Here is a 26,938-nt window from a genome sequence, read left to right as displayed (position 1 = left end):
CCGGGGAGCTTGGCCTGAGAAAGGCAGCTGAGGTGCTTAGCTTGGAGCCAGGCCAGTCGAGGGTCCCTCCAGTGACTGAGGCAGCACAGATCTCACTGCACCGGAGCCCAGAGCCCTTGGTGGCGAGCTCTGTTGTGTGTGAATTACTGGGAAGACTCCGGAATAGGGAGGCGGGATTGAAAACCCAGGCAAAAGTCCCGACAGGCAGGCCCCGGGCTGCGCTGCCAAGTTCACCAAAAAAAGCATTCAAGGGATTCACCAGACCAGCGGCCCATCGGACTCCGAATGTCAAAACCTCTTACCGTTCTCTTTAACCTGTCAAAATTTTGCATCATCTCATACCCTAGGCCCTAGCTGAGACGATGCGTCAATTCGCAGCCCGGCTTTGGAAGCCACTGGGGTCTCCGCACCTCCCCACCCCAGCCTAAAATCCGAAAGGCCTGGAGGGTCCTCCGGGTCGAATCGCCTCTAGTCATTGAGTGGCATCTCCAGTGAGAGGAAAGGAGGAGGGGCGGGGGAAGGGAGGGAGGAAGGAGCGCTGGGAGAGGAGGGGAGGGAGGAGGGGGCAGGAAGAAGCAAGTCAGAGAAAAAAAAAGTCATTTTTTTTTCCTTCCCCTGCTTCAAAAACCTTAAGAGGGTTTGGGAGATCTGGTGAACTTTCCGAAGCATCCGAATCTTTTTACAGCTCTCGGTCCCTTCCCTGAGCCAGCTGTGGGGAGCAAACGGGGGGCGGGGGAGGGGAGGGTGGAGAAAGAGAGGAGACCAAGAGTGAGACAGAGGGAAGGAGGGAGAGAGAGAGAGAGAGAGAGAGAGAGAGAGAGAGAGAGAGAGAGGAGAGAGCGCAGGCCTGGCGCGGAGCTCTGCCACCGCCTCCTCGCCTCCCCTACCCTTCGCCCAGGCGCGCGGTGGCGTCCTCGCGCCCTCCCCGGCGCCCCCGCCCGTCGCCCCCGCCGCCGGCCAGGCATGAACGCTGAGACCTGCGTCTCTTACTGCGAATCGCCGGCCGCTGCCATGGACGCCTACTACAGCCCGGTGTCGCAGAGCCGGGAGGGCTCGTCTCCTTTCAGGGGCTTCCCAGGAGGCGACAAGTTCGGCGCCACTTTCCTGTCGGCCGCCGCCGCGGCCAAAGGACAGGGCTTCGGGGAAGCCAAGAGCCGGGCCCGCTACGGCGGCGGCGGCGGCGGCGGCGGCGGCGCGGGGCAGCAGGACCTGGCGGCCCCGCTGGAGAGCCCCGGCGGGGCGCGGGGCTCCTTTAACAAGTTCCAGCCGCCGCCGCCGCCCACCCCGCAGCCTCCTCCCGCGCCGCCCGCGCCGCCGCCGCCGGCGCATCTCTACTTGCAGCGGGGCGCCTGCAAGACGCCCCCGGACGGCGGCCTCAAGCTCCAGGAGGGCAGCGGCGGCCACAACGCGGCCCTACAGGTCCCCTGCTACGGTGAGTGTACGTGCGGGGCCACCGGGCCCGGGGACACCCCACCCCCAAAACCGCCTGGGCTGGCGGGGAGGCTGGAGGTGGAGGCTGGAGGAGCCCCGGCTCTGCCCGGAGGACCAAGCGCCTGGAGAGGGTCCCCGCGCCCCCCGCCTGCGTCCCCGGCTCCGGCCGGCTCGGCGCGCCGGGCGCTCTGGCTGTTCCTCCGTCCCGGGGTGGCCTCCCGGGTTTCTTCCCCGCTAAAGTTCGAAGCTTTAGCTTTGCGCTGCGGCCGCGGGGCCGGATTCGAAGCGGCGGCTCCGTCCCGGGCTCTCGGAGGAGCTTCTCGCGGCACGCTCGGCGCGCGCGGCTCCCGGGGCCCTCGGAGGCCAGGCTCGGCTCCGCGCGCACCGCGCCGCAGGTAAGAAGCCGCAGGTGCCCGGCGCGCCCTGGGGTCCTGAGCGCGGTCTCCGGTGCCCTGCGGTTTAAGAGCGCCGGCACCGCGTCGTGTCGCGACGCTCGTGCGGGTCGCCGGGTCCCGAGAACCTGGAGCCTCAGAAAGCCCCGAGACCTAGCCCAGAACGCGGATTGCCTAGGGGACCGCGGCCCGCCCGTAGGAGGTGTCTGGAAGTAGCCGGCATCGAAGAGCAAGGTTTAGCACTCGTCGGGTGGGAAAGCGGTAATTCTGAGATACAGCCAGCACAGGACTGTGGGAAGAAGGGAGAATCCGAGTTCTGCTTTGGGCCCACAAGGAACCTGACCGAGATGCCCTGAATGACCTCCAAGCCCCCTTGAACGCGCGGCTGCAGGGTTCAGGCCTGAGTCCTCAGTGTTGGGCTGCTTTTGTGGACGCGACAACGGATGAAGTGAGTTAGGAAACCAAAGCCCTTCGAGCTCCTACATTTTCTCCTTTCCCCTAGCATCCGAGTTAGGGAACCCAAAACTCAAGGGAGAAAGGACCCTCTCCCCCAGGCCTTTGTCTTTAGGCTGAGCCCTAGTGAGGTGGGCTGGTTCTTAACAGAGTAATGTCTCTGCCTGTCCCGACCCAAGCAGACTGTAGAAGCACTAAGCCTAGGGACACAGGTGAAACGTGGTGGAGGCCTCCATGGATCCCATCTCAAGCTTTTAGGGCACTCACGCGAGTGCACACACTCCCGATAGAGCTGAAACAAACTTCTGGACATGATCACCCATTTACCTAAACCTGAATTCTACACACACACACTTATTTTATTGACCGACATGGTCACAATACCAGACACATACACTCATGTAGCTTCAAAAAAAGAGCTACAAACCCTCAAACTGACGGAACCGGGCTTTAAAACAAAATCTAGAAAGATCAGGTGGCTTTCCCCGCTTCTTCCACCTTTCCTCTCCACCTCTGGCTGGAATGAGCTCAGGCGCCGCTCAGGTCCTCCTTTCACGCCCAGTTCCAGAACCCAGGCCCTGTCACTTGCGACTACCAGGTGAGAGCACGTGGCACACTCAGGGCCTCCCAGAAGTGCACTGTGCGAGGGGATTTCTCCCCGTTTTGCACTGTATTTTCGTAGTTAGAAGAAATTCTTTAGCGTGGCCTCAGAGGAGGCTGAGCTACTAGGAGAAAAAAAAAAAAAAGCCAAACTTCTCTCAACCTCTTGGTGAGAAAAGCCGTTGTGGGGTGGTGAGCGCTGGGGTCAAGAGAGAAGGCTAGGCCCCAGCCTGTCCTATGGGGGAGCTTCCGGACAGGCTAGCCATTCTATCACCTGCGTTAGCCATTCTGGCCAAGGACAGGAGCAGTCACTTGACCTGGAACTGCCCCTAACCCACAGAGTGACCCCGGAGTGAGTAACTCTCCTAAATTCCTATTTCCTTGTTGATACCAGGGCAGTAAAGGCGAGGTCGTAAACCGGACCCCTCCCCCATGCAGCCTCCCCCCCTACATTTCCAAGTTCCAGGGATCCTCCAATTCTGAGGACAAGGCAAGCCCTTGCCCTTGCTGGTGCAAAACCTGTAAAGGGCCGCTCGAGAGGAAAGGCATCCTGGAACCTGGGTCGCCCGTCTGAAATGGAGGCAGTCCTCCTCCGGGAAAAGAGGCCATGAAGGCCCCATCACTGTTCGCGTCCCCTCTCAGACTCGGATTGCAGACCCCCACGGGACGAGGCAGGCATACACTGTCACCTCCGAGGCAAGGAGGAAGTTACGGGGAGAAGGGCTGTAGGGTTGGAGCCCCACCCAGCCAGCAAGCTGGAAAGCTGAGGCGCACGTTGACGACTCCTCCCTGACACCATTAGGAGGGTGTCTGCTCAAAGGGGCTCCGGGAAAAATGCTGAGATGTCCCCGGGAGCTTGGCAAAACGCCGAGGTAGAGACGGGCACGGGAATAGGCCTGTCCTCGGCGGCTCTGAATCCTCAGCCCAGGCGATCCATCTTTGTCCTTTCGGCCAGACTCTAGGAGTCTGGACCCCAGAGCAGTTTCGAGTGGAGGGAACCTCGGAGGCCTCAGCCTCAGGGTTTGAGGGTTTGACCTCAGCCTTTGAGGTCCCTCGAGGGGGAAGGTGCAGGCCCCGGAGGCTGCGCGAAGGCCCAGCTGAGAGAGCTGCGGGCTGGAGTCTTCAGAGACTCCTGAACTGGAGGTAAGGGAGAGGCCCGCATGGCTGCGGGCGTCCTCGCGGGGGTCCGGGACCTCAGCTGCCTCGTCTCTACCCTCAGGGAGTGGCTCGGCGGTCCCCTACGAGCACGGGGGCCATTCGCGTTTTTAAGAGAGAGCTCCCACGGAAGAGCCCCTGCTCGCTGCCACCTCCACCCCGCCGGGCTCCCCACGGCCCTCCCGCTCCCTGCTCCCTCTCCAGGCGACGGGGCGAGCGCCCCGGGAGCTGCTGGTTGGGGGGACACCCGCCGCCGCCGCCGCCGTGCCCTCCTCCCTTAGCCCGGCCGGTACCCCGGAGGGTGCGGCTCCGCTGGGAAGGGCCCCGCCACCTCCTCTTTCGCTTTCGATTCGTTGCACGCAGGTTTTCGTTGAGAGCAATTTGGGACCGCCAGTGGCCCACCCGGAGTGCCGCGCGCTTGGCGCCCAGGTCTCCGGGGCGCTAAGGCCCGGCTTGAGCCCGCGCGGCGGGCACCTCCTGGTTTTTCAGATTAGACGAAATGGTAAACTCCGGAGGAGGCGTTTCTCTACCTCCTCCTCCCCGGTACAGACACAATTCGCAGAGGATGACTCTTGGTTGATTTAGTCAAGGAACCAGGAGCTTTTGTAAATCCTCCTCCCCTCAAAGAGTGGAGAACGGAGGCGCAGGGGATAGGGAGAGCAGCCGTGAGTAGTCCACGGGTCAACGCCAGAGGACGAAGTCCCTCGCTGAAGGGAGAGACATTCCGTGACAGTTTTAGAGGAAAAGTTGAAAGAGAATAAATAGCTTTCATTTTTTTTTTTTTTTTTTTTTTTACCTTGTTAATTGCCACAGCCTACCCTCTCCCTCCCCGGCCTGCTCCAACAAGCCAGGCCTAAAGACACCTTCGTTCTTAACTGGAGAAACAGAAGGCTTGCATTAAAGTCTAATCGTAGCTTTTAAATCAATGGACCTACCATACATTTTTTTCCCTTTAATTTACACATAGGGAGGTTCAAAGTCTTAAATGGAAAAGTCGGGGAAATGGTTACGAATTTGCAGGAGTATAGTTAGGAATATAAAGGAGTATAATCCTGTATGTGTTGAATATGCACACAGAAACTTTTGAGGAAAAAAATCTGTGTGTGTGTGTGTGTGTGTGTGTGTGAATTAAAAATTCAGGGAAAAAAATCGAAGTACGGGGTCCCCCATCTTGTTTCTCACAGCTGCGCTTCAAGGGCGACCTTGTAACTCCTGGGCTTTTGCGCAGCCCTGACTCTAATACGAGGCTATAACCAGCTCAGCCTAGAACCTTCGGAGCCATCGGAGCCTTCATTCGGTTGGCCCTGAGGTTCCGGACGAGGGAAACAACTTTTAACATGAACTCTTGCTGATGTCTGGGACTTTTCTGGAGAGTGCCTTGATTCCGTTCGTGGGAGGGTTTCTTCTGGAGGCGCGGTGGAGGGCCGCAATCCGAAATGAAAAACAAAAACCAAAGCCGTCGACCACTGTAGCAGCTGAGAGAGAGGAGAGGTTGGTGTCCCCTGCATTCGGACTGGGTTAGGGCTTGCCTGCTGACCCCCTGGACAGCGATACAGGGTGAGGGTGAATAGTAAAGGAAAGAAATTTCTGGAAAGGAGATCTTGGGCCCCTGGTGCTCCGGGTCCTCAGTCCTGAAGCCTCCTTGCTCAGGAGACCGGAGAGCTTAAACGCAGTCACGAGTTTGGACAGGACACTGACCGCTTGGTTTTGTGCCCTGATGTCGGCTTCTGGGGTCCACTTGCACGTTCATTGAGCACCCTGTGCCTTGTTTCTTAAGACCCTGCGGTCCCCTTACTGAGGGAATGGTCCTCAGATTGGGAAACCACACCAGTACTTGGACCCCGACTGCAACCAGGTGATACTTCCTTCAACGAATTCAGGGTGGAAACCAATGGTGCCCCCTTGTTGAGGTGCTTTGAGCCACCAGCTCAGCGCCACTAGACAAGTGGGAGTTGGTCCTTCCTCCAAACGGGGCCCCTTTCGGGGGAAGGACTAGGCTCCCTCGCTCTGGTCAACGAGGGGTTCCAGTCACAGCCCTTAACCACGGTTTCTTCTCTGAGACCAGTTACACACGAATGGCCTCTTCTCTGCTCTAATTGTGCGAAGGCGGGACCCCCACATCTCCGTTAAAGGTGCTTCTGGTCGTTAGTTGGTCTGGGGCGGTAACCATTGAGCCACCGGGGAACAGGAAGCCAGTCTCCCCCAGAGGCAAAATTAAGTCGGCTCCCGACGGCCTCTTAGGCTACAGGTACCCCAATAGCATGGGGTACCTCTCTGTCCCCAGCACATTCCGTAACCTTAAGAAAGATTTTCCCCACCCCGCCACCCCATCTCACCCACTCCCAACCTCCAGCACCAAGGAAGAGAGAGGGGAAAAAAAATTAGCTAAGCTCGGGCTCAGATATTTGCAAAAGGCTGATCAGAGGAGCGAGAGAGCGAGCGAGCGAGCGAGCGGCAGCGGGTGGTGTAGCAACCCGGACAGTCTTGGCTTCAGTTTCTCCTTGAGAGGCAGCCGGGGGAGTCGCACCCAAGAGTATTCTTGGAGAAGGGAGATACCGTGAGGTGCTGGGGCCTGACAAGATGTTCTTTGCGGCAGGGCTTGTGCTAGGGACACCGGGGTTAAGAGCGAGGGCTCGGGTCCTGCGCGCCGCGGTGGGCTGGGAATAGAGAGGGAAGCCGGTCTGCCGCGCCGGCCGGCCGCGCTTCGGATTCCTAAAGCCGTTCTCCGGGGAGGGGCGGGAGCTGTCCTCCCCGAAAGGAAAGCCCGTGCGCTTTACAGAAGATCGGGACTCTGCGTCCCCAAGACGGTGATCCGTGATCCGGAAGGGGCGGGAGTCCGCGGAGGGTTTGAGTCCCTGCGCGCTGTGGCCTGAGAAGTCCTCTCCGCTCCTGGCTTCTAACTGTTTAACCCAGAAACTGGGGGGTGGGGGGGGGTGTCTGTAGAATTGGCAGACTGTCTGAGAGAGTCTGTGCCCGTGCTAGTCCGGGTCCCCGCCCCCTCTGCCTTCCCACCCCCGCACTTTTTGGTCTCGAGGAGTCCAGAGAGATAGAGTGGGCAGGAAAGTCTTCCCTGGAAGCCGAAACCTGTCCTGACCGATCGGCAGTCCCAGGACAGCTGACAGTCCCGGAAGGCGGGGCCGGGTGAAGGGTCCCGGCTCCTCACTGAGGTTTAAATATAAAGGTAAGTCACTGTTCCTCGGTGCGAGCCAGGTCTCCTAGCACAGCCCTCTCTAATCTGGTGTTCCATTTGCACTCCCTGTCTCCCTGCTCAGCAATTGCCTACAAGGGGCAGTAAGGGCTCGCTGAACCCAGAGAATGCGGGCCTTCTGTGGCCAGAGCCTAATCCTTCTGGTGTATATCCTAGATCTTGGCTGTCAGGATGAATGAAGAATTGGTGTTTCATTCAGAAGGCTGGGTGCATCTGTGAATGTATGCCAGGACCTGTAGCTCCCCTACTTCCCCCCCCCCCTCTGTGTGTGTGAGAGAGAGAGAGGGAGGGAGGGAGGGAGAGAGAGAGAGAGAGAGAGAGAGAGAGAGAATGTGAGCTGGCATGCATTCTATCCATAGTTCCTGGGTCTTCCTCCTACCAGCTGAGTGAGTCAGGCTATAATTGTGTGTATTGATTTTTATACACTCCTGTAGAGAGACTGCACATGACCCCGACTGTTCCGTTATCCCCAGCGTGGGAACTCGTGTACTTGCATGTGTGCAAGGATGAGCGCCTGTGTGGTTCTGGAAGCCCCTCCTGGCCTGTGTACCAGCAAGCCTCCTTGCCTTCAGAAGGTTGTGCCCGAGGGAGGCCAAGCGTCTGTGTGTCTCTGGCTCCAGGCCGCCCTCCTTCTGGCTGCCTGCTGCAGCTTCCCTGAGGCTGACTCACAGACTCGCAGAGTCTCCAGGTGGCCGGGCTCCAGCACGCCCTGCTTTCCCAGATTGGGTCCATGCAGCCCACCTGCAGTGCAGCGAGCCTTGTCTCCATCACTGGGTGCCAGGACATCCGTTTGCCCTGCGTGGCTCACTTTCCTGGCAGCACACTGCTTAGTAAATGAGTAGAATCCCAGGAGATGAGGGGCGCCCCAACCCCTTTTACTGCTGGGTGGACAGGCAGTGGGATCTGGGGACAATCTGGTTGGATAGCCTGTTCTTCATGCGTGGAGGTATGGAAGCCACATTGCATGGGCACCCTGAGGCCAGTGACCCATCTCCCCAGCTCTCACATGACTGCCTTTCAGTGTTGGGGACCTTGGTAACCTCAGGGAACATTGTCCAGCAACAGAGAATTAAGCAGGTCCTAGTGTCCCTATGGGGCCCTGCCCTATGTTGGAAGAAATAGCAGTCCTCTTCTGGCCCGATGTCCCGTTTCACAGACTGGGGCCTAGGACGCCTGATTCCACTTACTTAGAGCTCACCAAACTGTCACTGAGCCAGGCCCTGGGAGGCCTGAGGAGTGCTGGACCCTGCCTCTGCTTTCAGGTCCAGAGGCAGACAAGCACCGTCCAGTTTCCCTTCCCTGGCACCAGCGCTGGGCCAGGAAAGCCTCCACCAGGCTGGCTCCCTACTGCAAGGAGAAAGATAGCCCTGGGTGTAGGGCTCATCTGAAGCCATGCCTCCTCCCTACCTGGGCTGTTTCCTCCGGGAAGAGAAGGGAGCTAAGGGGTTTGAGCATGCTCTTCTTCCCCCCTCTTTGCAGATCAGAGAGCAGAGTGCAGGTGCTGACTTTCCAGTAGAATTAACCATGACCTTCAGCACGGTGCCCACTTACTCTCTAGTGTCACTCGGTGACTTCACTTGTCGGAGGTGGCTATTTGGGACTTGCTGACTAAGAGGGAAGGAAGGGTGCAGGAGGATTTAGCGTGGAGTATGACCCGAGGGTGGGTAGGCCGTGTGTTGCCGACTTCTCTGCCTTCCCTACCACCCACATCTGTGATGGAGCTAGAGTGTGGCAGGTAGTTATAACAACATAGATTTAAATAAGGTGTCATTTGTTTATTATTATTGCTGTGTTGGAGATCAAAATCAGGTCCCACGCATGCAAGACACGCACTATAACAGCCCCCAAACTTTGATTAAACTTAAGGGTAGGAATGGGAACTTTGAGTTCCCCCCGGATACGAGAGCCTCCCTGATGTCCAGAAGTTTCCCTGGTCTTTCTCTGGCCCCACCATTCAGCCATCTCCAGTTGAGGGCTGAGCACTGAGCTGGGGTCTTGGTCTTTGTCTTTAAGAAGGGACTCGGCCTCATGATAGGCAAAGCATGGGTATGCCTCTGTGACACAGTCCCCCTCATGGAATCTGATGGTTTTGGAAGCCTTGCCCCAGGTCCTGGGAACAAGCAACTGTTAGAAACCTCAAGGGCCTGCCTCTCTGCCTCCTTGCATTGTATTCATAGAAGGAGAAGGTCGGCTGTCTGCTGGGGTAGGGGGGAAGTTTAGCAGGCCTTGCCTGGTCCTCTCCCTTGCTTTCCCTCTTTCAGGACAGTCAATAATGGCACAAAGAGAGCCTCTGGAGTTGCTATATCGTGGGCCAACTCAGTGCTCCAGGCAATGTAATGAGTGCCCCCAGTGTTCTATTTTGTTGCAGCTCTCTATGATGCTTTGAGATCAAGAAGACTCACCAGAGACCTGGTAGACAATGAGGCACATGCCCAGGTTGGGGCAGATAGGAAGAGTCAAACAAGTTCTTGGTAGCCACAAGACTAAGAACCTACAAGCATCCTTCTCTAGAACGAACCTGGTTATACTTTGAGTCATTTTAACCCTATCTGAGATGACACAGGGATGAAGGATGGAGTCTATTTCAAACATGGCTTCCAGGGCTCTTTCTACCATGTCTGAGGATGCCAGATCCAGACTGGATTTGACATCTGGTAGGGTAGAGTTGCAGGCCCGACTTGAACTTCAGGCATGGCTTCCTCACCTGTGTCTGGTGAGAAAAGCATGGGGCGCATGCGCCTAACAACTGAAATGGGTGTCAGGTTTAGAAGTGCTGGTCAGGATGGAAGGGCCAAGAATGATCAGGAGAACTGAGCAGTGGGAAAGCCTCTCTTCTTCAGGAGGTACAGGACTGTGTGAGGTTCTGTCTGTGCTGTGCTGTTCCAAAGTATTTCTCCAGACCCTAAAAAAGGCCTGGGATACACAGTAGGTGCTCAGTCAGTGTTTGCTGATCAATGGGTGATATGGGGTGTGAACATTTACCGAGCCCTGTAAATTGCCCCCCCCTTTTCTTCCTCTGTGGAGGTGGGGCGGCAGGCAGCCTGGTGCACACCCCTCTTTCACCATTGTGGAAAATGACCTCACTCAGCGAGGAGCTTGTGGCTCAGAAGTAGGGAGGTCGTGGGCAGACAGCCGTTTGTTTTGCAGGATTGCAGCAGTTTGGAGGAGTTCCCTCTATCCCCAACTGTTCCCCTTCGGGCTCATCTCCAAGGCCACAGGCCTGGTGTCCAGCTGCCATGCCTGCCAGGGTGCTCTCTCCCTCCCGACTCTCCTCGGAACTTGCCTGCAGTTAACTCTAGCTCCTCCCTGCAGCCACATCGCACGCCCCATGTGTCTTCCTGCGGCTTCCTGCAGAACTACCCAAAGTGCATTTCCAAAGTGGTATTCCGAGACTCCCCCCACCAAGGGACAACACTCTCTGTTCACACCTCCTCTGTTCCTGGTTTCTCTTCAGGTCACTTACTGCTGGCCTAGGCTTTTTCCCAGCACTATTCCTTCTCTTCCCCATGGTTGCCAGCATTTACATAGGCATGCCCTAGACACACACCACACACACACTCACACCCTAGCGTGGGGATGTCAGCACTCAGGGTGGCTTCTGCTATTCCAGACGGCTAGGTACTTGGGGGAGAATACAGCAGAGACAGAGCGGGGCTCCCTTCTCCCTCACTAAAGAGGGAACAGGCTCCTCTGAGGCTGTGGGGCAATTCCCTGGGAAGATTTCTCCCCTCAACAGATCCTGTGAATAACACACCCTAGCCAGGCATGTCCCAGGGTCTGGCTGTGAATGAGCTGATTCCTGCCCTCGTAGCCACCAGCCTCAGCCTCACCAGGACGAGCCACATGGGCTATCCCCAGAGAGGTGGCAGTGGTCTAGGAATTTCTAAGGACATCTGAACAAGGCCTCAGAGGCTGACTTGGAGCCAGTTAACAGAAGGGGCAGGAAATGGCCCTCTGTCATCAGGAAACTGCCTGAATCAAGGGTTTGGGTTAGTAAAGGTCTGAATTCGGCCATGATGGCTGCAGGGAGTTGGGACGCCAGGACTGGCAGGGGCCAGCTGTGAGGACTTTAATTTCTGCTCAGGTTTGGGGCTCATGAGGTTTCCTGGAGGCTGCTGAAGGGGCTGTGAAGGTAAACTCCCTGATGAATGCTTTTAGTGTTACTTTGTATGACCTTTAAAAACAATTACAGAAACTTTAATCATAGGGGAGATGGCATTTGTTTGTTTTCTTAATCATGATAAAATGTGCATGCATGACACAAGTCTGAGTGTGGAGGGTGACTCAGGCCTGTAAACCCAGCGCTTGAGGGGGTGAGATGTGAAGCTTGCTGTGAGGGTGAGGCTAGCCTGGGCTACACCAGGGACCTTCCTGAGTTCCATTACAGGAGAAATGCCTATTCAGATTCTTCTCCAATTTCTGAATCTGTTTGAATGGTTTTGTTGTTAAGTGGAAGGACTTATTATTATTTGTGGGGGGGGGCTGAACCCAGTGTCCCATGCATGCCCTAACGCCGAGCCACACTCAAAGCCCATACAAGCATGTGTGAGTATTTTGGATAATGGTCTCTTATCAGAAAGATGGTTTGTAAGTATCACAAAACCCCTCCTCCCATGGGCTGTCTGCCTCTCCAGTGGATGCTGCTCCTTGATAAACGAAAGCTTTTTGTTTTGATAAAGTCTGGTTTACCATTGTTTTCCTTTTGTCATCTATTTTCCGTGTCACGATTACGCTGATGGCACCTGTGCCATGTGTTTCCATTTCCTTCTATTACCATTTGGACTCTTAGCTCAGGATTTGATCCATTTTGTGTCAGTCTTTGGGTATAGCTTGAGAAAGATGCCAGCTCCATCTGCACAGACAGTCCATTCCCAGCACCAGAGCAGAAAAGACCCCTTGATGCTGGTTGAGAATCGCTCACCAGGCACCTGAGAGCTTCCCTCCAGCGCTTCCACTCTCTCTAGTGGTCCAGCCCATCTGTCTGTCCCTGGAAGGGCTTTCTCATGTGAAGTCAGGAACTGTAGAATGCACGGGGACAGAGGCCACTCTGTCTTTCTTCTTGCCTCCGGGTTAGTAACTGACCAGTCAACTCAGGGCACATTTGTTTCCCAGGAACCAGAGCTGATAAGAGAGGGCAGAGATGCAGGCCAGGGCTCCAGGGATGCCCCCCTAGGCTCCTGGTTATATGGAGGCCCCTGGGTCCCTCCAGCTAACTCTAAGAAGGATGTAACCTCATGTCATCAACACAGCTCCAAAACCTTCTCCTTTGTGCTAAGCATCAGCCCAAAGGATCAACTCCAGTTTGTTTGGCCTGGTCTGTAGGCAGGTTAACACACAATTTCTAAAAGGATATTTTACCTGTGTGTATGTGTGTGTGTGTGTGTGTGTGTGTGCGTGTGTGTGTATGATGTGTATGCAATAGTGTGAGGCATGCTACAGCTTATATGTGGAGTCAGATTTTCACATACATACATGTGTGATGTGTGTTGACATGTGTGAACGCCTGTACAGGTGTTCTTGCACAAAGTTGATATCATGTGCCCCCTCAATAGTTCCCCTCTCTCTTGCCAAACCTGGGCTCCTCAGTTCTGGCTAGTCCAGCTAGCTAGCTTGACTGTGAGATCTGCTCTCACAGGCAGAAGCCATGCCTACCCCACTTCTACCTGGCCTCTGGGGACCAGAACTCAGTTCCTTCAGCTTGTGAAACAAGGGCTTTATCCAATCAGCCACACCTCCCTTCTTTGAAAGCAAATAGCAAATGGTCTTTTCTAGCCCTCAGAAAATTAAACAGAGGCTTTGCAATGGATTCAGCCATGACTTCTTCCTCCTCAGCCAAAAGAGAAAGCTCTTCCCACCGTCCCTGTGTGTCAGTGGTTCTGTGCCTTATAACAGCTGTGGTTTAGAAAGGAAGCCTATCACTGGTGAAAGAAGCCATCTCCTTACAGATCTGCATGGCTCCTTCAAAGGCTGGAAGCTCAGCAACACCAGAGCTTCCTGTTCCCAGAGGTGTTTAAAGACAGGCACAAGTCAGGGAAGGCCACAGAGGCTGCTACAATAGCTTCCTTGCCTACAGCAAGAGCTCTACCTGAGGGTGGAAGCTGCCAGGAACATATATAATGAAGTATGCAAAAAAAAAAAAAAAAAAAAAAAAAAAAGAATACACCCAATGCCTGGCTTTCATGATACTTTCAAATGTTCTGAAATTTTGCAGCAGTTATAAATGTCTCACCTGTGATAGGACCCGCTACACAGATATGAAATGAGCTCTGACTTCAGGGGACTCTGAGAGCCTCACTGCACAGACATTTATGGTCCATACACATCCCAGCAGCTGGAGCTGGAGAGACTTGGGCAGAAGGGAAGGCACCTGGAAAGGACTGGGAGGCGCGGGTGCTGCTGCCCCTGAGGGAGCTTCCCTTCCGTCTGGTAGCTCTGTGGACCCCATAGTTGAGCTGTATTATGTGCCTTGGGGGATTTCTGGTGGCAAGGGATGCAAAGCCATGATTTTCTGCCTCATTTCCCCTCCAAAGCCTTCTGGGATGTCGATTGCTCAGCCTTGCTTCACAGGCAAGGAAACAAAGGCATGTAACACCTGCTTTCCTAAAGATGCCCTTGGGGGCTCAGTGGAGCGATAGCCTGGGAGCCTCCCTCTCTTCTCTCCCTCTGCCATTTTTCTGGTGGGGACAGTCAACCTCCTTAGTCTGGCAAGACTGGCTAGAACGAGCTTCAAGCTGACCTCTTCTGCACTTGGGTCCTCAGCACCTCTGTTCATAGACCAAGGTTGTCCCGGCAACCCACTCTGTCACCTATGTCAGGTGACTTTCCTGTCACATTCTACCACCCTCTACCTCCTTGGGAGGAGCATTTGATGGGAGCCATGACGCTTGCCATTCCCACCACCCGGGAGTTTGCCAGCTTGGTGAGGTACCCCAGAAATGCTGGGTGGATGAATGGGTGGAAGAGGAAACACAGAATGGCAGATTTAGGGAATGAACCTGGGCCTGACAACTCCAGACCCTTCTTGTTCCTTCATATCGCACAGGATTTAAGTTTCTCCATTTTGCCACCCTGTCCCTGGGGCGGGGGGGGGGGGGCGGCAGAGATGCAGGCTTTCTTTTGTTGCAAGAGGTAACACAGGACCTGAGTTACCAAGTTGCTGTCATTTAGAGATGTACTCAGGGCCACCCGATTTAGAAGGGTGTAAGGAGGCAATGAGCACACAGACCTAGGGTTAGAATCGGGAAGACACGAGTTCAAGTCCCACCTTTCACTGTACCTGAACACACAAGCTGGTACGTGGAACTTAGGTTTCAAGGCCTGGGCTGGGCCCTCATTGGAAGGAGCTGGGAGACTTCCAGTCTCTTCAGGAGAGCAGCCAATAGGCTAGTTAGAGTCCTTGTTGGCCTTTTAGTTCCAAGTTCAAAGATGTCCTAGGCCTTTTAGCCTGAAGCAGCCAGCCCTCCTTCTTGTGGACCCTGATATTCAGGAAGGACACAAAGCTCACCTACCCAGAATCCCCTGGGACAACCATATGGCACTTGTTACCTGGCTGTGCCTTTCATCAGGCTACAGTCTTGCGTGTATATGTGTGTGTGTACATACATGTGAAGCCTAGAGGTCCACGCTGCTTGTTCAGACAAGGTTTCTCAGCAGGTTGTATACACACTGATGCAGCTAGGCTGGATGGCCATAGAGCCGAGTTATCTACCTGTCTCCATCCCCCCTTCCTTTTACTTATTTTGTATATGTATATAGGTACATGCCATGGTATATGTGTGTCAGGACAATGTGTGAGATTGAACTTGCGTCATTAGACTTGGCAGAAAGCACCCGTGCCCCACTGAAACCGTCTTGCCAGCCCAGAAAAATGAAAATTCTGATAGACTGAGGGTGTTTCTGAAATTCTCAGCTGCAACAGTAGCATGCCCTTTGCTCACAAACTGCTGTAGCCCTCAGGCTGGGAAGTTGCTGCTGAGGGAAGGGCAGGTTCCGTGTGGGGCTTCTGAAGGGCTGGGTGAGACGAACTCCGAGGCAGCTGGGTAAGGCAGCTCCAGCACCAGCCTTGGGCTCTGCTGAGGGGATGGGACCAGGCACTGGAGGATGAGGATGCTATGGCAGGGGATGCTGCTCTCTACACTCCAGCCAGGCCCTGGGCTCAGCAGCATAAAGTGCCTTCCCATGGTAGGATCCAGCTTCCTGTTGGCCTTTATATATCATTTAACTGTCCATTTTGATAAAGGTTCAAACGTAGGGAAAAGCCGCCAAGTGTAGTGCGAATTTCAGATTTCCCTCTGCTAACTCCCTACACATCGATGCTTTGCCATGCCAACGCCAACGTGGTTATCCTCAATCTTCGGGTCTTCCACGAATCCGTAGGCAAATGCTGATTAGTCTGCAGGTACACGGGGCGCGCGGCTCTTTTTCCATGAACTGACTGAGCTGCAGGCTTGCCTCTTTGTTTCTAAGTGCTTTGGTCTGTACTTGAGATTTCTGGCAGCTGGTGACACTGTTCTCACACACAGGGCCAGCGTGGAGGTAGGACGTGACGGGTCTTCCAGGAGGCAGCTGAAAGGAGCTGGCCTCCTGTACTTCCCAGTATGTTTTCCCGCTTCCTGTCCCTGGTCTCTGAATGTCCTACCAGGCATCTGTCCCATTAAGGCACCCGCCCAGCAGGATGCGGTGGAAGTTTTTCCAGCCCTCTTTTTGAAACATGCCACCGTCCTCTCTGGCCTCAGTTTCTGAAGCTGTGAAATAGGGTGTCTGTAAAGAGGGAGTCACCAGAACAGGGCACAGAGGGTGTCAAGGACATGGTAGGGCCCCGAGCATATGTCCTGTTCTCTGGGATGTTCTGAGTTAATTCCTTGTCTTTCCCTTGACCCCGAGAAACCCACTCCATCCTGGGTTCCATCCTAAGCATGGAAAGAGCCTCCCCCATGGGAACATCCCAGAGACTATCTGTGTGAGGTGGGGCTGTGGCGCCTGCCTCTGTTAACAGGAACCCTCAGGAGGAGCTCATAGGCCAGGGGTCACAGTTCTAGCAAGACAAGGTGGCATACTGAGGAGCGCTGGCACAAGACAGCCATTCACAATCGAGTCAGATGTGTCCTGCACACCTACTGTGTGCCAGTATAGCTGGAGCCCGAGGGATCCTCAGGGGTTTTCATGGACAGAGACAACCTGTGGGGTGGGGTTCGGGAATGCCTCAGTCCTGTCGTTCAAATGCTGTTGCTATTAAATAGGTCTCTCTCCGATTCTTCATTTTTGCCCGTCGGGGGATTTTGAGAGTGGTGCAATGCGCTGTGAGATAAGGAGGCAAGAACGCTTCCGGGAAGTGCCTTGCCCGCCTCTGTGCCCCTTGTAGAGATGGCACTGTGGGAGGTAAACGGTAGGGCTATTCACCCACCGAACTGGTAGATCCTCCAATGAACAGTTTTCAAGCCACTTTAAAGGTATCCCTCCCACCCCCAAAACACACACAAACACACACACACACACCTCTGCTTTGCCTCAGGTCTAGAAACATTTATTGGAACTGCAGTGCCTCTTAGTGGTAAGTTTGTGAAACTGCAGCCTTGCTCTTGGCCTCGGGGAGTTGGACCTAGAATCTTGACACAGAACCAGCCCTGAGGGTGAGCAGCTGCCTGGAGACCCCTCCAACTGTTGGTTGCCCACAGGACTTGCCCCTGCACAGTGCCTTTTTGCACTGCTAATGTCATGGATTGGCTCAAAGTTGTAGAACTGAGGAAACATTAATTGTTAGCCCAGAGGTTGGTTCAAAGCCTGGACAGCCTTCATGCCTGCTTTACGGCTGGTTTCTGGGAGCTCCTTCTCGAAAGGCCTCTTCTGCCCACAGGAGGTAACCGCTCTACACAGGCAGTGTGTGCTGAGGGGAGGAGCCCAGCTCGCTGGCACAGCAGGAGCCCAGGGGTCACACACATACATACACACACACTCCACACTGATTTTAGGGTGTGTCCTGAGCATTCTCACCTATCAGGCTCAGATTCTGTTCTGTACGGCTTACAGTCCAGCCTTGGAGTCAGTGAAGGAGACTGACCTCTAGATGAGCCACTCACAGCAGGAGAAACACAGAAAACAGGTCTCTCCAGGTTAGTAACAGAAATGTAAAGGAAGCTGCGACAATGATTTTGAAAATGGCCTATACTGATCCTGTAGTGTGAGGACACATGGCAGGAGGCTAGGACACAGGCCCGACCCGCTTCTGGAAGGCAGTTTAGCTGTGTTTACCAGAGACCTCTATGACATGATTCTAACTTTCTGCTTTAAGGCAATCGCCACAAATGAAAAGAGATTGAACTCACAGATGCGCATCTCAAACCTGACACAGCCTCTTCCAGGCAGCCCTGTGGGTCCAGCCGCAGAGGACAGATTTCATTAAAACCCTTCCCTAGGACAGTAGAAGAGGCTGGGGGCAGAGTGAGGCTGAAAACACTTCTACAAAACCAGTGTGTTCCTGTGCACAAGTGTATTAAATGTCTCTCCTCTTGGCTTGACTTGATTTTTTTTTTAATTGCCATAAAGAACCAGGATACTGTGATAAGGACAAGAACCCATAGAAGTCATACCCAGAGAGAGAAGAGTGCTGGGCCACCGGCCAGGCAGAGGGAGGAGGGAAGCTGTGGAGGCAGAAAGCCCAAAGCCACCATGCAGCACGTGGTGGGACAGAAGTGGTCCTGTGGGGAGGTGAACACGTGAAAGTTGGAAAAGCAAGAGAGGGTGGTCTGGCTCACAGGTCCCTAAAAGCCACGGTGGGGTTGGCCAATATAGCAGAATGCAAACAACGGAACCACAATGTTCTGGCACATTTGAATGTCAAATGCTAAAGGAATTGTTGCACGTATTTCTCACCAATATTTGGAGTGTTTGTTTGTTTGTTTGTTTGTTTGTTTGTTTGTTTTTGAGACAGGGTCTCTGCATAGCACTGGCTGTCCTGGAACTCACTGTGTAGATGAGGGTGTGTTCGAACTCATAGATCCACCCACCTCTGCCTCCCGTGTGCTGGGATTAAGTGACTTGAGGTAGTTTTGTTTTTTTTTAAGTGTGTGTGTGTGTGTGTGTGTGTGTGTGTACATGAGTGTGAGCACTTGTGTGCGCTTTCCACGTGGTGGACAGCCACACGGAAAACAGCGGTTGTTCTCAGGTGAGTAGGCTCTTTAAGTGTTCTTACGTTATACCTTGAGATGGTGTCTCTGACTGAACCTGGCGATGAGATCACTCATTGGCTAGGCTGGCTGGCCAGCAAATCCCAGAGATCCTCCTGCCTCCACCTTTCCAGAGCTACGACCACAAGCCTGTGGCACTGCACCTGGCTTTTTAAGTGGGTGCCGGGGACTGAACTCAGGCTCTCTGCTTGCACAGCAAAGCACTTTACTATCGGAACCATCTTCCCAGCTCCTTGGGGGTATTCCTATATTAAAAAAGTGTTCATTGTTGATATAGAGGTACTATTTCAAAGAACATCCTTCATGGAGTTGGCATCTGAGTGAGGCCTCTGAGAACTAGAGGGAACTTTTGCTTTGGGTTGTGGCATGATGGGTGCCCTTGCCTCTGGATGAGAAGCCTGCAGACCAAGACTTTTATGAGGAAATCTGGACTAGGCTTAAGCACTTAGAGTCATCAGTCACTGAGGCCTTTGCTTGGAGCCCATTAGGGCCCAGATAGGAGGACAGTACCATCTCCACTGTGTATCGTCTCCACCATGACAAGGAGCCTATCAGCACAGGCTTCACTGGGATTCCCAGTATCAGCTTCAGATAAGGGTTTAACCTGATCCTAGAGAGCAAATTACAACGGCATTTCAATCAGCCAGAATAAAACAGACCATCAAAAGAGAAAAAGTTAGCCCCTACACTGCAATTCCTACTTCTGGAAAGCTACGTGTTTTCTAAGGGTTTTTATTCCACGCTCGTCCATGCTTTTCATTAATCTGAAATTTCACAGAGATGCATGTCTCTCCACTTGCTCAGGCCCTATACTGTAACAGCCCTCAGTTTTTCTTTCATCAGGTATTTACTGAGCAGCTCACGTGTTCCCAATGCACTACCAAGCGCTGGATGGAAGGGGCGTAAAAATGATCCCTGCTTTCTGAGGGGAGGCGAGACAATAGAAGAAAAATGAACAAACACATAAACGCACAATACTTCATCTTAAATTCCAACAGTGACGCACAGCATCTCAGTGTAGGAAGAGCGCCCTTTCTGCTGCCTGTCTCGATTAACCCTGCCTGCCTGTCTACACGGCAGACAATGGCCTGATGAACTTGGCCTCTCAGTCATGCCTTAGGTCCATTGTTAATGACCTCTTTAGGCCAAGACCCTAGAAGTGGGACTTTGGGGCAAAGGTCTATGAACATCGAATGATGTTCCATGTCATTTTGGCATTTCCTAGTTAATTACAATTTTTTTTTTCCACACTGTAAAACAACCTAGTGTGAAATTAAGTTCGGCGTAAATTTGTGGAATTTTAATACATACCCATGCTGACTCACGTGCCCATCGACACCATCACAAGGCACCATCAAATAGTTCTAGAACCATCCCTCACGTCAGTGAGAGATCCCTTTGTTCACCGCCCCCCCACCTCTCCTGGCCCCTGATAATCAGTTTAAAAGAAAATGGGTTGTCACTGCTTTGGAGGTTCTACCCCATCACCTTCCCAGCACGTTTATTTATCTCTTATCAAAACTGGACTTACTTGTCAGACATGAGCACCATTCTCTGTGCTAACATGTTATTCTGTAGCACGGATTCCAGTCATGGGTTGTTCTGTTGCTTCGGGTCTGTGATCATGCAGTTCATGAAGGCAGGAGCATGCACGCTAGAGGGGAGAGGAAGGAAACACTAATGTCCCATAATTCTTTTCAAGGCCACATCCCTAATGATCTGAAACCTGTCCACAGCTCCTAATGCTTCCTTCCCCTTCCGGCATTGTCAAGCTCAGGACCAAGCCCGTGACACAGGACACACACAAGCCTTCGGGGACATTCAGAGGCAAACACAGCAGTAGTGTTTTTCCTCTGGTTTGGGTCTCTGAGTCTCATTTCTTGGGCCATCTCCTGAGCTGGCTTGCTGGAGCCTGGGCTGAGGGCAGATCTAATCACGTGAGAAACTGCTGACATGGTTGCAACCACTGTGACCTGCCCCCTGGTCTGTATTTCTGTTTGTATTCTCCATTGCGTGGGGGTGCCCCAGGATCTCACCCCCGCTTTTCATTTGCGCCCAGTAGTAGTAACAGTGACCTGCCTGTCCCAGGTTTATTGGCTACCCGCGTGACTTCTTTGTGGAGCAGCCTGTTCAAATAAACTGCCACTTACAAAAAGCATTATGTTGAACTAAACTCTACACCCAATTCAGACTTCACCATTTCCCCCCTAGTGCCTATATCCTGGGACACTCCATCCATTCGGTTCACCTGTCCCCTCTACCTCCTCTGGCTGTGCCTCTCCTCGTTCTTCACGATGGCTCTCAGGCTGGAGGGTGCTCAAATGAGGTGATGTGTCTCCCCCGCTAGCCTGAGCCCTGGCTGGCACACTCTCCTCAAGACTCACTGCACCTTGAGTGTGGACACAGTTGTGTCCTCCGTGCTTTTGCTGACATGTCGCCTGGGTACCTCTTCCCCTTCAGCATTATTTTACCAAGCCACTAAAGACCTCTGGACAGAGCCCAGGGCCCGATGAGGTGGGGGTGAGGATTTATGTGATCAATGGCTAACCTTTAGCCTCCGCCCGGGCCCTCCAGGACTGTTTGGACAGCGCTGGGTTTAGTCAGTGCCCTTTAAATAGCATAAAAGGGCCCCGTGCTGGCCTGTTTTGTTTAAGGAGATTACATCGGTGCTGTGCACTCCGCCACAGGGTGTGTGGGGCCAGCTCACCCGGGAACAGAGCAAGCGGCATGTCCCCCACAAAGCAGATGTTTGGAGGGAAAACAGATGTAATCAAAACCATGGAGGATAAAATTACTCAGACCCCGTAGCCATATACTCTGTATGCACGGCCTATGCCCCGCCACACACGGACACACATTCTACCCGGGTCCACACTCACCCATCCACACTGATACACAACTATACACGAATGCCTGCATACTCACAGATCTCCCCTCTGGGCAGCTGGAAACACATCCTTCACACCCATCCCCAGCTGTAGGCTGGTGCCCATACCCTGAGGCTCGCATCCTCTAACACAGAAAGAACGGCGCACGAAGAGGCCCCTGATGCCCTCCCGAAAACAATCACAGCAAAAATGAAGAAAGAAAGGAAGAAGAAAAAAAAAACCACCTCTAGAAATTTCTCGAGGGTTTCAGGTGACCTTGGACAGGAAGGGTGTGATTGGGTAGAGGTGAAGGGGACAAAGGGAGACTTCCCACTTTCTTGGTTTCACAAGCTGAAACCCAGGGGCCATCACCAACTGGGATCAGTTTGGGACAGCTGCTTCCCAGAAGAGGTCTGCGGCCCACCCGGCAGCTCTCGCTTCTGGCTCCCCACCTGTTCAAAAAGGTCCATGGGAACAACAGTGGCCTGGGATTGTTCAAGAAAGAGCCTTCGGCACTCGGAGGGGAGACCTTTCTGGAGCAGGCACTACTTTGGACAGTCACTTGTGGGCACTCCTTGTCTCCCTTTTCTGGGTAGCCTGAATCTAATTGTGGTACATGCAAATGCAGGTGGATCTCTGTGAGTTTGAGGCCAGCTTGATCAACATAGTGAGTGCCAAGCCGTGTGTGTGTGTGTGTGTGTGTGTGTGTGTGTGCAAGAGGGAAGATAGAAGGGGGGAGCTTTAGGTCAGGATCACCCAGGCTCTACTTGCTGTCTTGACTCTGGGACACACCCATTAAGACTCCTGATTTTGGGAGGAGGACATCCAGCCGGCGTAGACTCTATGCAGGGTGTCCCTGAGGGCTGGGGAAAAGGCAGTCTGCTGGTGGCTCAAGCTGGGCTCTGTTGCTTCTCAACCTACTCCAGTCCTGGGGTCACAGGGTGGTGGAGAAGGACCTCCACATCTGGGAACTCCTGGAGGCCCCTTCTCTGGTGCAATGCAGTGGTTCAATGCCAGGGCAGCTACTCCCTGGTAGGTGATGGATGGTGCCTTAGATCGGTGGTTCTCAACCTGTGGGCCGGGTGTGGAACAATCCTTTCACAAGGGTCTCCTACCAGACGCCATGCATATCAGGTATTTACATCATGATTCATAACAGTAGCAAAGTTAGAGTTATGGAGCAGCATTGGAAATCATTTTATGGTTTGGAGTTACCACAACTTGAAGAGCTACATTAAAGGGTCACAGCATTAGGAAGGATGAGAACCATTGGTTTAGATGCTGGTCCCTCCCTGCTGGTCCTGCTTATTTCTTCCTCCCTGCTGTGTAGAAAGCACTGTCCCTTAAGATCCCTCTTGGCTTTTTTTCTACACACTTTTCCTCAGTCATCTCCAGTTGTGTGAGGCATCAGTGTTGAAAAGTGGCATGTCTGTGCTCAATTCTTTGTGTATCTGATTCTTGCCTGGTCCCCTCACCTGTTCAACAACAGCTCTGTGCAAGCATGCCGTGGGCCATGTCACACACAGCACATTGTGGCTGGGAGCACTGTTGTGTCTCTTGGCCACGACTCATCTTTCCCTCCACAGCCTCTGCCTGCATATCTGGGCCTGTCCCTTCCTACACTATGAGTGGAGATAGGGCAAGTGACAAGAAGCTCCCCTTGAGCACGAGAGGAGCCAGACATGAGAGCTTTGTTTTCAATTACTCAGCAAATCCCAGGCAGTGAGAGCTGAGTGGAGGACAGAGGGCTTCCTGGGAGAGCAGCTGAGGGCCACCTGGAAGGCAAGCTTTTCTGATCAGGTGCCCAGGGAGCCAGGGAGGACAATGGCTTCCTTTAGTCAGGAGTCCTCAGACTGACAGGGTTGGAGCTAGGGATTTCAGACCCATCTTACTGAGGAGGATTGCCAGAATGAGCTAGGTTCTGAACTACGCTAGGCCTTACCCAGGCCACTTCCCTAGCCAGGCCCCCTGGATAGCTTGGCTGCTTTCACACGGGGGACCTCATGCTTCCCTCCTCATCTCTGGAGCACACCTAATCCAAACAGACTCTGTCTGCTGAGTATCACATGGTCCCTGGGGCCGGGCTGGGGAAGGACCCTGGAGAGCTGGCCCAGGAATCATGAACCAGATCCTCAGAGGACAAACATGGCCTGGCTGAGGGCAAGTGGCGGTGCTTCTGGAGCCACAGGTGGAGGGAGCTTAGAGATAAACGGCTGGAGTATCCGACCTTAGGCTCGTCATTTTGAGAAGGTAAGCATGGCTAGGGAACTTGTGAGAATTTTCCCTTATTGCCTAGAGTAGGGGCTCAGCGTCAGCATTTAAAGCAAGAAAATTAATAATCAAAATTAGCAGGTTGACTGGGGTAAAGGTTGACAACTCAACTGTCATTTATACCTGCAGGGAAAGGGGAAAGTCAGTTTTCTCTACTGATATACTCAGTAGTGAGTATTCCAACCACTCCAGGGCAGGCCTCAGGTTCAGGAGTAGTTGACAAACATATAAGGGTTTGTTTGTGTGTGTGCCTGTGTGTGTGTGTGTGTGTGTGCATGCTTGCATTTGATTACAGTTTGAGGAGGGGTTGGGCGTGGTGGTAATTTATTTACTTTTCTTGGTTGTATTGAGTTTTTGGGGTTTTTTTGGTTTTTTTTTTTTTGAGAAAGAACATAAAATTGGGTGGGTAGGGATGGGGAGAAGGTCTGGAAGGGCTTGGGGAAGAAGCGTAATGTGGTCAAAATACATTTAAAGTTAAAAACTGTTTTAAATCATTTTTAAAACCCACAAAGATTGGCGAGCTGAAAAGATGGTTCAGTGGTTAAGGCTACTTGTTGCCTTTGCAGAGGACCCGGATTCGATTCTCAGCACTCACATCATGGCTCACAATCATCCTTAGCTGCCAAGTACATACGTGGTAAACATCCATACATACAAAATCAATGTAAAATTGGCCTTGAGAGTTGGGGAGATGGCTCTGTTGATAAAGTGCCTGTCACCTAAAGCGGCTGGGCATGGCGGGATGTGCTTAGAAACCCCCCTCTGAGAGGTGAAGTCAGCTGGATCCCTGGAGTACTCTGCCAAGCCAGCCTAGTGGTACAGCAAACCCCCGATCTGTGAAACACCCTATGTCCAAGAACTTGGTAGTTGGTTCCTGGGAACAGCATTTGAGGTTGCTTTCTGGACTCCACGCACATACGCGCACACACACGACCAAATGGACAGGACCTGGGCCCAGAGCAGGCCCCTCTTTCTCGGCACACACCTTGCTGCCTCCCCATCTCCCACTCACTTGGTGCAGTAGTGACTGGGTGTGGCCAGAGGTAGACCCTTCTTTCTCGTCAGAAGACTGTGTGTGCTTTCCTCTTCTCCTGCTGGCCCAAGAACTGGCTCCATGCTAAGGGTGCCTCAAACTTCATCTTAGTCCCCTGTCCTCGGGAGCAGGACTTCTGAGAGGCCCTGGATTTCTTCTCCCTGGAAACAGGTCCCATGTCCATGGGTGAGGGTAGGGTAGTCCCAGGAGCAGGAGGCTGTGTTCTGTTGATAATTAAGACATATTCTTTTTGCTCTCCAGCCTGTTTTTCCTCAGTTTAAATGAGAAGCCAGCGCTAGTCCTTCCAACCCTGGTTTCTATGCAGCTGTCCTCAAGTGGTCCTCATTCCCATGGGGTGATTCCAGCTCCAGGCTGGATGCCTGAAGACACTACTGGGGTCCATGGAGCAAGGATGAGCCCGGGGAGCAGGGCAAGGCCAAGAGGGGTGGCGGCTGCTTCCCTGGCCTGGCTGCCAGGAAGTTGCACAAGAGGAATGTTTATTTTTGGTGAGCTGGGTGGGATTTCTTTTCTAAAAAAAAAAAAAAAAAAACACCCAAAACATAAAACTTATTTGTCTGCCAGGAAGATAAATATCTTTGCTGGAAGCTCTTGGCCCAGCTGCCAGCTGCAGTCCGCACAGTGCTGTCACTGAAGCTGTGGCTCGATATGTAAGCTGGGCTCACGTGGCTGTCATTTGTGATGCCTCTGGGTGGGTCAGCCACCCCTGTGGCATAGAGGCTGTGAGCTGCTTCCAGGCCTACTCTGGGCCCTCTCCTCTCCTCCCTTCCCTCAGTGCCACAGAGCTGGAGGGAGACTGACAACAGCAAAGAGTCCCTCTCCCCTTCCCTATGCTCACAAGGAGGCTGGTGAACTTGAAGCATCAGTCCCCCACCCCAATCTGGGTGGCATGAGACGATCAAGGCTTGAGGCAGCATCCTGTTCCAAAATGCAAACTGCATGGACCTGTTTCCAGAAGAAGAAACAGAGGATCAGAGTGGACAGCACTCATGCAAACCACACACGCTTATCATGAATGGACAGAAGCTCTTGTGTATTTAGGATTTTTTTTTCCCACAGTCTCCCTCCACAATTCATTAACCATTCTCTCGTTGAACCGATCTCCTTCTCCCCAAGTCTCAGATAAGGAAGATGGCCAGGAAGGGGCTCCCCACATCTGGAGACACGGTGCTTTTATACATGTGCCTATGCCCCCAGGGACTTCCCTCACAGAGGACTTGTCCTGAGTCATACTCCACTAGTGCTGGCAGGGCCTGCCTGGAAGCCTGCAAGGCCAGGCCAGAAGCAGGAGCCAGTAATGGTGGAAGGCTACACAGCTGGCTGGCTGAGTGCCTCGCCCTTTCTCACAACCCATAAGAAATACCCTGCGAGCATCTTCATTCATAAAGGAGAAACCGAGACATGTAGGGGTTCATTAGAAATGTGGAGCTGTAGAGGTAGAGGTGTGGCAGACAATCTGGTGCCTGGCACTGGTGCCCAGGCTCTGAGGTCCCTGCTATGGTGAGGCAGGCGTGTCTTCCCAGATGATGGATGGGCCAGCAGCTCCTACCCCTACCTTGGTCTCCACCTTCTCACTCTTGCCCTCGTTCCTTGTCTTGTAGCTCCGAGCTTCCAGGAATCTACTGTGGGCACCCCACTGTGTCAGCAGGTGGCATTCAGGGCCTAGGCTGTGAGCTGTGTTTCTGATGGTTCCCCGTGGCATCCCCAGGGGTGAGGGCCTGAACAGCAGTGGTAGACAGTGGCAGGTGTTGCTAGGGAAAAGGACCCCAGCATGCACCCATGCCTCAGTGAAACCCTCCTGCTAAAGGCCTCTCTGCAGGCGGTGAGATCAGTGTTACTGATGGAGTGGGCAACACTAAAGTCTTGCGACAGTCTTCAAGGCTTCTCTGTTGAATTCCATGGAGAGCAAACGCTGTGCCTTCGATGCTGGCCTTTCTCTCTCCCACCACGTCCAGTGTAGCTGAAGTAGTTTTCACCTACCCAAGAGAGCCTCGGTATTGTGTCAGCTAATCACTGGGTCCATGCCCAAAGAGATTTTCACCAAAGGAACTCCGGGAGGGGAGGAGTCTCACATCCATAGCACGGGGAGAAAGTCACCAAGGTCAGACTGGCCAACCCAGAGCTACATGGCATTGGTGCCAGAAAGGACCCATTCTAGGATGATGCCACAGAGGGGGAGGGGGTAGCAGCTTGCCCAAAGCCACCCAGTATGTTGATGAAAAGTGAGGGTATGAAATTTGAGTCTCCAGACCCGGTACTCAGTGTGCCTCTGTGAGGGAAGAGTGTTCTCCCCTCTCCGTTGCTGGCTTCAAGTTTCTAACCTTTTT

The 26,938-nt window shown here is 53.5% G+C and overlaps 1 protein-coding gene across 1 annotated transcript in view; it reads left to right on the top strand.

Moving 5' to 3' along the window:
- Positions 1 to 856: 856 nt before the first annotated feature.
- Alx4 (ALX homeobox 4) overlaps positions 857 to 26,938 on the top strand; it is a 37,786-nt gene continuing 11,704 nt past the window's right edge. The window contains exon 1 of the mRNA XM_021646555.2: positions 857 to 1,432. Within this exon, the coding sequence (XP_021502230.1) occupies positions 964 to 1,432 (469 nt within the window). The 5' untranslated portion in view covers positions 857 to 963. The remainder of the gene's footprint in view (positions 1,433 to 26,938) is intronic.

Source organism: Meriones unguiculatus, chromosome 18, assembly GCF_030254825.1.
Source record: "Meriones unguiculatus strain TT.TT164.6M chromosome 18, Bangor_MerUng_6.1, whole genome shotgun sequence".
Taxonomy (NCBI): domain Eukaryota; kingdom Metazoa; phylum Chordata; class Mammalia; order Rodentia; family Muridae; genus Meriones; species Meriones unguiculatus.
Note: the sequence above shows the minus strand (reverse complement) of the source record. Positions and strands in the feature narration are given on the sequence as shown.